Below are 10,626 nucleotides of genomic sequence, written 5' to 3' on the forward strand. Positions count from 1 at the left end.
CTAAGCGGGTAGCGCTGGGATCAAAAACGAGCCCTCCATCAGCTATCCAACCACGGAGAATGAACTATAACTGGCACCGCTTTAATCCAATGGGAGCCACATTTCTACATACAGGATCAGCCTCCTTTTTCTAAAAAACAAATCAAAGCTCAAAGTAAAAAAAAAAAAAAGTTAGGCAATAAAGGAGAGGCAATTAATTCTGGATACATGTGAAAATTAATCATTTTATTTTATTGTTTTTGAAGTTATAGTGTTAACATGACCTCAGCTTTACATAAGCTGGACAAAAATCAATGCCTAATAACCATTAACCTTTTGATACGTCTGGGCTCCTAAAGAGAAATAACAAGGTTCAGTCGTCATGTTTAAGCTTCCTGATTTTGCCCTTGTGGCGATCGATTTCCTTCTGTAGACGCTCAATCTCCTTTTTGTGGTGCTCAATCTCTTCCGTATGATGCTTCCTTAGTGCTTCCATCTGCTCCTTCTCCTTCTGCCTACAAGCGGAAAAAACAAACAAAAAAAAAAGTTAATGGGTGAAAGTGTTGTGGGGAAAAAATAAAAATCCCAGGGAATATTTACCTGAAGTATCGCTCCTCTTCCGCTACTTCTCTCTTTCCAAATGCACCTCCGGCCTCTCTCACAGAGCCTCCTCCACCACCACCTTTCCCAGCTCCCTTGCCCAACTCACCAAGCTAGAAGAAAAAAACAAAACGATAGACATCAAAGTGCAAGTGCTATTATATTAGGACCAACATTTCTGTAAATCAAGACAAGTGCATTTATTTTCCATCTGACCCACAAGTATACGCTCATCCATCACAAGTTAAAATCTTGACACATTGGAGATGGTGGCACTGACAAAATGACAGAAGGCTCAGCTGAAGATGTAAAGATCTTCACTGGGATGACCAGATTGGACAAGTTTAGAAATGAGTACATTTCGAGCACTTGGAGATAAAGTTAGGGAAGCAAAGCTGAGATGGTTTGTACATGTGTAAAGGAAGGATAGTGGATATATTGGATAAAGGCTGTTGAAGATGGAGCTGGCAGGCAGAGGGAAAAGAGGAAGATGTCAGAGGAGGCTCATGAATATAATAAAGAAGAAGATGCTTAGGGATGGGGTGATATGAGCTGGAGACAATCGATCTGCTGTGACAACCTCTAAAGGAGGCAGCTGGATGTTGTAGTAGAAGTGTGCCAGGCAGCAGCTCATACTGAGTGTACAGAATGTGGAATAGACTACAGTGATCTTTTTGACCTTTGACCATTTTCATTGGAGTCTGAATAAGGTGTGCCAACCTTCAACTGAAATGACACAGTAAGGTTAGATTTTTCACTTCTTTCACGGACTCCTTTCAGCAACAATATATGTTTGAAACAATGAATAAAGCTTAATTTAATTAATTTTTCCTTCCAAGATAAGGGGCTTGCCACATTTCAGCAGTTTTGCACATAAATGCTGGTGATTTCAGGTATTTACACAACTAAAAAGGGGATAAAATATTTATTTTATCCTGTTCATAAGAACAGCGTTACAATTAATGTCACATACTTAGTCTATATAGCCATAAACCAACTGACATGTCGCAAAAAAGTGAGTCAGTAAAGTGTTTAGGGGTAAATAAAACTGCACATACATCATTTTGCGTGTTTTTCATTGCAGCCATGAGGGATCTTCTGTCGTCTCTATTTACAAACATCACTGTTTGCTTTTTCCACCAATTAAGTCGCATTTTTGACCACCTGGCTTCCTCGCGAGCCTTTTACTGATATGGCAGACGTTAGCGAGCTAGCTGCTAACGTCCAAAACTGTCACCAAACCCACCAAAGTTTACCTGATCAGATGCCATTCTGATCTGAGAGGCGACGCATCTCCTCAGGTTTGCCCCCAGAAGAAGTCTCGCCATTGCCACTCAAATAACAGCTAAAACAACTGCACCAAAACAGAGAAAAGTTTAGTGCGACTAGTTGTCCTTTTAGCACAAAATGCGGAAATTTGAAGTAAACGCCTTGTATGGGCGTGGAGAATACAGTTTGTGGCACATGCGCGCTTGCTGCTGCCACCACCCGGCGAGGGGGAGAAGTGCAGCAGTTCCGTCCATATGGCTCCATCTTAAATTTCGTATTTCAGCTTGTTTCAGCACTTTCAGGTGATTTTTTTTTAGCTTTTCAGTCCAGAAGTCATCTGCATAAGATCTAAGAAACAAATCGCGTGCATACACATTAAATGTAATTTCAAGTGGATCAGTCCAGTTTCTCAAATACAAAGCACATAACACTCAACAATCCAAGTCAACTTTGTTTCACAGATATTAATGGGATTAATTATCATGGTATGGTAAAATCCAAATTAAGCTAGTATTTTCTGTATATCTATATATTAAATTTTGTGATGGTGTCCTTTCTCATTTCCTTGATATTTATCTACATCAGCCAAAGATGATTTTGAAAACAGAACAAAGTCTTTTATTTCAGTTCAAGTTTTTTTTCTGGCCAAGAAGAGAGGGTGTGTGCTGGATGCCTCAGCACAACATAACTGCAAAAACAAGCAGATACGCAGAGATAAGCAGAACCTAATTAAAAGATGAGAGAGAAAAACATGATAAATTACAATTTATTTATTGAGGAACGGGATCTGCTAGGGATTTGACAAGGAACTAATGGGATCACAGTGGGGTTTTAGTGAGCATCTTGTCAGGTACTCCAACTGTGAAACGTGGTGGTGTATATATACATAACTTGGACCTGCTTTGCTATTACTGACAAACCAGTGACGTCCAAATTATACCAGCAAATTCTAAAGGAAATATTCCAGGCCACAGTTTCAAGAGAAAGTGGGTCATGCAGCAAGACAAAGACAGTCTGCACATGAATTTGCCTACAAGAGAATGATCAGAGAAGAATGAACTCAATGTTCTGATTATTATCCAACGGATACACTAGGAGGCAGTGGGTACACATCTTAGCAGAAAATGCAAGTATATGTAACCCAAGCCAAGATTAATTGCTGTAATAAAAATATACTGGAGATATGCAGTTAATGCACTGAGGGTAGAGGAAAACTGTTTCATTGTACTTGGCAGGAAGATTAAAACAATTTGGGCTGAGATTAGAGGGTAAAAAAGAGATTTAAAATGAAATTCAACAAGGCCTAAAGCTATGCATAATTGATTTGTATTCAGAAGGACACAATTATACTAAAAATGAACAATTTTTAATAAGTGTCCTTTTTTTTATAACAGTCAAAATGCTGGCAGCTATTCTGGAAAATAAAACAAAAACCCCATAGACTAAATTTGCATACTGAATAGAACAAATCATGTCAAACGTTTGATTAGAAAGAACATGTTGAAAACAAAAGGTTTTAAAGAGACCTTTAAAAAAATTAGGGGATCATGTTGGTTTGTTTTTGTTGTATTTTATGAATTCCTCGCTGAGTTAGCTTTTTTCGATGGCAAATATTTAGACATATTTACTGCTGCACAAAGCCAGGTAGTGTCAGATTTACTGATTTTTCTCTTCACAGATATATAATGGTGAATTATTTTGAAGTTTATTTTCTAAGAATTAATCATAAGCTTTGATATGAGAAGGCAGAACAGTGACTGCTGGGTACAGGAGGTGATGACTGTCTGAGATTACGGTCAAACAGAAGTCAGGCTGGCTTAATTTGATGTTTGGCATACTCTCATGTGTTATAGGAGAGCTTGTGAAAAGAAATACATTACCAGTTACACAGAAAACTGCACCTTGAACTTTGTTGGTGGATAAATTTCCCAGTTCTTGTAAAAGCTGACCTCACAGGAGGTCAGCTTTGAGGGGTGGCTGTGATTTAGCGGGCAGAGCAGGTCATCTACTAAATCAGAGGTTTGGCGGTTTGATCCTTGGCTGCTCCAGTTTGCATGTCGAAGTATCCTTGGGGCAAGATACTGAATCCCTGGCTGCTCCCGGTGCATTCATGGGAGTGTGATGTACCACAGGAGATAAGATGTACCACAACGTAAGGAGTGCTCTACATGTTGATAAATATGTTTTTTTCCTTTCGATTAGATGATGGGTGAATGAGACATGTTGTATAAACTGCTTTAAGTGCTCAAGCTGAGCAGAAAAGTGCTTCATAAGAACCAGTCCATTTACTCTATGTTACCATCTTTTGGACAATTTTGAGAGTGCATTTATATGCAGGAGGGACAGTTCTTATGAAACTGAATAATGCAGCCTAAGCAAGTTTTCTAGTTACTCAACACAATTAGAATTTTCCATACAATGACATGAACTGTTTATGCTTGTAATTGTAGTTACACTGAACTGAGGCTGCAGTCGGTTTTTGCCCCTGAAAAGCTGAGGACTGTTTGTCACCGGAAATTCATTCCCCCTATTCAACCAAGAATTCCAATTCAGTTTCACTCAGTCTATTTACGCTAACATAATAAATTCTTTCCTGGACTCAAGTCTAACGCACATAAGTGGGAAAACATATCATAAATTGTGAAAGACTGAATTTACCGTCTGATGCAGTTATGTGTTTTGCAACAATATAAAATATAGACAGCGAGTCCTCATCTCTCAAGTGCTGGATGAGACACACTCGGCAGGACAAAGGGAAGCTTTGCACAGCAAGGATAGGTTGTAGGTGTTTAGTACAGATGAGTCATAATGGAGTCCCATTGATGAAGAGGCCCCGCTCACCACCTCACCCCACCCGACAATGCTCATCGCAGCACTGAGTAGTGTAAGCTCAGCATCCCTGACACTTTCATCATCTGAGCAGAGTTGAGGGTCAATGAGCAAGTGTTGGCGTGGTGCTTTTGCAATGACGTGTTGCTTCCTGTGAAACCGTTAAGTTCAGTGATGACCATGAGGATGTGGAAGTGCTTGAGAAAAGAGAAAAACATGCAGACCTGTTGAGACACTTTATTCTGTGAAACAGCCTTGGTCTGCAACTATGGAGGACGGGGCAAAGGGGACCATTTTGCTTTACCAGGTTAGATCCGACAATTAAGTGACATGCTTTTCAATATTAATACGCTTCAGAATTAGTAACAGGATGTGCACGGCTGAGGTAGTAATGCCCTTCCAACGAATGGTGGCAGTATGCACTCATATAAACGGAGAGGATCTGCTGTCTGTTGCAATGAATATACAATAAGCTGCTGTTCATATATCTAGTTAGTTAATTAAATAGTTATTGATGCTTTACATTTTAGGGCACAACACCACAATGACATTTATTTACTCAAACAACAATGCGCACACACACACACACACACACACACACACACACACACACACACACACACACACACACACACACACACACACACACACACTCTACCAACTAATTAAAACATGACTATATAAATATGGCAATGCTTTAAAGTCTCTCAGGGGAATGAGTTTCTCAAACTTTAAGCTGTGCTGCAGCTCCTCCCATTATTAAGGCTCATATATATACTGAACACACGACAGTCACGCAAACAATCTCATCTACTCTTGCAGTCCACCATGATAAGTGTTACTTTCATTTTATTGAAGTGAGGATAGAAACTGAGTGAATATTTCTGTGCAGCAGTGATCATTATTGCACACAAGACACAAAGAAGTGACTAATTCTGTTAGACATAACATGTAGCACATCCATGACCACATAATTTTCAGTATATTAGACATAAATAACTTTAATATGCATAACAGATTAACGTAAAATTGCCCAAATTGTGTCTGATTTCATTTTATGTGCAAGAGAAAAATGTCAGCCGCTGTGCTGAATCAAATTGAACTTTGAGGGCTGCTTATGTGTGCGGATGTGCACATATGTCTATGTATGGGCTTCCAGTCCACAGGATGCAAAGCAGCCAGTTACCTGAATCCTTTCACTGCTGTTCACCTCCTCGGCTCAAGTGTTGCCATAGGAAATTGTATCCTGGCAACAGCACTAACCTGAGCAAAGACAAAGTAAGGTCATGCAGAAGACAAGATGTGGCACAATGTTCCTGCATGATCAGTCTCTTTTCATACCCTCTGCATCGATGGACATTTATTTCAATTTTGCCACGATATCCGTTTAGCATGTTTGCAGTTTTTTAATTTTGCATAACATTTCATGAGAATTCACATCACCTTTGCATTTAACAGCCTTTCTGGTGCAGGGCTTATTACAAAATCTCATGTTTGGATATCATATATGTCCTGTTTAGCAGTGCATCAATAATTTCACCAAACAGCACTTCAATTAGAAATTCATTCACACCTCTGGGGAAAAGTTTTGTTGAGATAATAGGGCTTCTTTGGCATGCTTCTGAACTACAAGACCCACGAGTACCCTACATTTCCCTTAAATGCCCACTGACCTTCGCAGATTTAATTAAAAAAAAAAAACCCTTTAAAATGTAGATTCATTATCTGACATCATGTGAAACTTTGATTTTGTTAAAGTATTCTTGAGGTTATCTGAATTACCTGTAGTGTGCCTGTATCGATATTAGTGTATGCAGTTAGGCTTTGCTAAATGACTATTATATTGCTGCATAATCATAACTCTATTCCGAGGAACTGTAAGCTTTGATATTCTGTAAAAATAATCCCAGATAAATTCTGCACAAGAACTCAGACTTATTAGTTTCCTTCGAGTGCATTGAGCTTAGCTATTGCACAGGGGCTACTGATGCAGAAACCCCTTGTTTCTAATAGCCTTCATGAACTGCCTGGATGCAGACACTGTTGCCATGGTGACCACCAGGACTGATAAAGGGGTCGAGGTTCTTTGTGTGATGTACATTCAAGGTCTTTTGGCAAAGCAGAGTTGCAGACACTAACTACCAGAATTAGCATTGAATTAGCAGCACAAACTCTTTCTAACCGCTGTCGCACCATTAACAAACAATTGAGAGGTTTGTAGTCTCTATTTACACATTCAGTCTTGAATAAAAGGCAGAAACAGCATTAGATCTCTCTAAAACATACAACACTGCAACATTAAAAAGCTCTTCAAGGCATTACTTAGGGGTTGAAAAACTTGTTGAAGCATTCATTATTTCTAGGCTGGACTACTGTAATTTATTTGATCCAGAATGCAGTGAGAGTGCTGATAGGGACTAGAAAGGCATCCCATACTTCTCCAATATTAGCTTTTCCTCATTGACCCCTTTTAACTTCAGTGTTGAATTTAAACATTTTTCTTAAATGATCAAACTCCATCTTATCTTAAAGACCATATCGCCCCAATAGAGCACTTCATCTAGGACTGCTGGCTTACTTGTGGTTCTTAAAAGGAAAAAAAACAAGCAGAGCCTTCAGCTTTCATCCCTTAGACCAGCTTTAAATGTTTCCTTTGTAATTAAGCGCATATTTAGAGCTTAATCAGGTGACCCAAAATCCTCCTGTAGTTCACCTGCTGCTCAGACTACTGCAGGACGTCAATTCATACAGTACTGAACACAGTAATGTACAATTAAAATTATTCTTTTGATAACAGCCTTGATCAAAACTAGTTACTTATGGCAATCCATTCAATAGTCACATCATAATCTTCCTTAAATTTAAATATTCCTTGTATATATATATTTGTAAACATTTTCACAAGAAAAGAAATGGGGATATCCTGTTGTGACACACCAACATCACCAAGATTCCTTTTAATATCAGTCAGTACCTGTAGGTGCAATTAGCATGACTAAAATATATATCTTCTCTTCACAAAGGAGTACCAGTGCCTTTCCACAGTCTAGCTGAGTAGCCTGGTCAATATTCACTGTAATATTTAAGCTCTCTTTCCACCAGTCCCAAAGACATTCATTAGCCTCATTAGTTGGCCCTGGGGTTGGCGCACCATCTGAAAGTAGCCCACCATGAAGCCACTCTCAAGAGAATGGTGGCCTTTAGCTATGACGCACGAGCCAGCTGTAATCCACCACACCTGGACTTTTGCCATTAAGCAGTAAAGGAACCACATGGGAGGTAGGCATATTTTAATGCACAGTGATCCTTTATCAACCCTAATCAGAGTGGAAAGTGCAAGAAAGAGAGAAAGTATGTGTGTGAGAGAGAGAGATGCAGATGTGTGCATGTGTTTGTATGGGCAGGTTGAAGTGCTTATTTGAGGTCAGTGGGAGACCATAATAATATCAACCTCTACAGCACTTCTCCTCATGCTGGCTCTCTTTGCTGATTTCCTGAGTGGTATGGAATTGCTTCAAATATACATTCATATTCAAGAGAAATTCTGCTATCAGAAGCAGAAAAACCCAACAGTTTAAGCGTCTCACAGTCAAGCTTTTGGATCAGTTACGCTCTGGATAACACGAGTGTCATTTGAGCTGAAGGACATGCTGTGCCACAGCTGAAAACAATGGATGTAGCTAATCTTCTGAGCAGAGTTTTTGTTCCCCACTAATGACTTAAAGCTGGCACAGATTTTGTAACAAACAGCATGACACAGTGCGTTTAAACTAACAGAATCATTGCTGAAATCTGATTTCTTCTATCTATCAGTTTATATTGTAAATACTGAGATACATAATACATATTTAGACAATGAATTATGGAAATATAAAGCCCATATTCTAAATTAAAGATACAGATTAACAAAGGAACTCAATATACAAACGTCCAACAAAACTGAACATTCAGTATTTTCTGCAGAAATGTAGAAAACAGATCCAACACGGTGTCTATTATAATAACAGTTTCTGCTCATATGACATGATTTTATTACTAGGCAGAGTTTGCTTAATTTTACTTTTTTTTTGTCTTTTTTTAAAACTAACTTTATTTAAAGTAAACAAGTTTACATATAAAATGCACATACACATACAATTACATATACAAAACCATGAGCACATACAAAAGGGAGAAACAAGGAGGAAAATCTAGCATCTGAGTCCACACAACGTTCACAAGACTTACAGTTTTAATTCGTTCCAGGGGAAAACTTTCCCAAGTTTCAGGTCCATTGTTCGTCTTCTCCGCAGGTCTGTAATGATATGTTTACTCACCACATCACTACTTATCATCTTTTGTTCAAGTACTCCTTTGACACTTGCTTAATTTTACCAGATCTCAAATTATAATTTGGAATACCACAATACATCTAACAATTTACTGTGGAGGATGCAGGTGTTTCCACACCTGCAGAAATTACATTACATTACATAACGTTACACAGACGTGAAGCTAATGTTCTTCTCAGGGTGAATGAGCAGGTGCAATTTGACTGTCTTGCTCTACAATATGTTGACAGGTTGAGGAAGCACTAATTGAAAGACACTGACTGGCTCCAGGGATTTAATCCAACTGTTCAATGAGTCCAACTGTGAAGTGGTTTATGTAATTACTGTTTTATCTCAGATAAAATGTCACCTTTTAAGGTCATGCAAATGACAGTTATGCCAATAGTGGCATCAATAATAGGCGCAGGTATTAAAGCCTTTCTTTAGTTTTGGTGTTGCCATCGGTGTTTGTTATGCAGGGTATTGATTATCCACTTGTTATTGGTGTAATCTTACCCTGCCCAGAGTGTGCAAAACTATTTATTTAGAATTTTCTAATGGAATTAAAAACCAACATCATTCTGGAAAGGATATTACCACGGCGGCTCAGGAATTCTTCGAAAAACCATTTTCAGTTAACATAGTTTGGCTCTACATCTATAGTGCAAGTTAAAACTCTACCAAACAAAGCAAAAGCCATATATCAGCAATACCCAGAAACGCCACCAGCTTCTCTGGGCCCAAGCTCATGTGAGATGGACTGATGTAAAGTGGAAAAGTGTGCTGTGGTCTGAAAAGTCCACATTTCAAATTGTTTTTGGAAATCATGGATGTCGTGTCCTGTGGGCCAAAAAGGAAAAGGACCATCCAGATTGTTATCAGCGCAAGTTCAAAAGGCAGCATCTGTGATGGTACGGGGTGTGTTAGTGCCCATGGCATGGGTAGCTTGCACATCTGTGAAGGCACCATTAATGCTGAAAGGTACGTACAGCGATGTCTTTTTTAGGGACGTCCCTGTTTATGTCAGCAGGACAATGCAAAACCACATTCTGCATGTGCTACAACAGCCTGGCTTCGTAGTAAAAGAGTGCGGGTACTAGAGTAGCCTGCCTCCAGTCCAGACCTGTCTCACATTGAAAATATGTGTCGCATTATGAAGTGCCAAATACGACAATGGAGACTCCGGACTGTTGAGCAACTGCAGTTGTACATCAAGCAGGAATGGGAAAGAATTCCACCTCCACAGCTTCAACAATTAGTGTCATCAGTTCTCAAACACTTATTGAGTGTTGTTAAAAGTTATAACACAGTGGTAAACATGCCCCTGTCCCAGCTTTTTTGGAATGTGTTACAGGCATCAAATTCAAAATGAGTGAAGATTTACAAAACAACAAAGTTTATCCGTTTGAACAGTAGATATCTTGTCTTTGTAGTGTCTTCACTTGAATATAGGTTGAAAAGGATTTGCAAATCATTGTATTCTGTTTTGATTTATGTTTTACACAACGTCCCAACGTCACTGGAATTGGGGTTGTATAATATTGCCTATAAAGGCAACAACAGAATTTGTACTATTCTAACAAGCTTGAAATAGCTGCTAATAGTTGGTGTAGCCAATTTTATTCTTCAATGCAGACTG

At 38.9% G+C, this 10,626-nt stretch overlaps 1 protein-coding gene across 1 annotated transcript; it reads right to left on the reverse strand.

Annotated features, from left to right (window-relative positions):
• Positions 1-210: 210 nt before the first annotated feature.
• On the reverse strand, positions 211-2,017 carry atp5if1a (ATP synthase inhibitory factor subunit 1a). The gene is made up of 3 exons (XM_082521028.1): positions 1,836-2,017; positions 580-692; positions 211-494 (listed from the first exon to the last, which is right to left on the reverse strand). Exons 1-3 carry the CDS (start codon positions 1,905-1,907, stop codon positions 353-355), a joined length of 327 nt encoding a protein of 108 aa, XP_082377154.1. The 5' UTR covers positions 1,908-2,017; the 3' UTR covers positions 211-352.
• Between the last annotated feature and the right edge of the window lie 8,609 nt (positions 2,018-10,626).

The sequence above is a fragment of the Aulonocara stuartgranti genome (genome assembly GCF_965226115.1).
Source record: "Aulonocara stuartgranti genome assembly, chromosome: 22".
Classification (NCBI taxonomy): Eukaryota; Metazoa; Chordata; class Actinopteri; order Cichliformes; family Cichlidae; genus Aulonocara; species Aulonocara stuartgranti.

Excerpts from the sequence above, each read along its gene's own strand:
- atp5if1a (XM_082521028.1), bottom strand. The coding sequence starts at position 1,907 with ATGGCGAGACTTCTTCTGGGGGCAAACCTGAGGAGATGCGTCGCCTCT. Across the intron at positions 693-1,835 it reads TCAGAATGGCATCTGATCAG|CTTGGTGAGTTGGGCAAGGG; the intron begins GTAAACTTTGGT and ends TTTTTCTTCTAG. Across the intron at positions 495-579 it reads GAAGAGGAGCGATACTTCAG|GCAGAAGGAGAAGGAGCAGA; the intron begins GTAAATATTCCC and ends TTCCGCTTGTAG.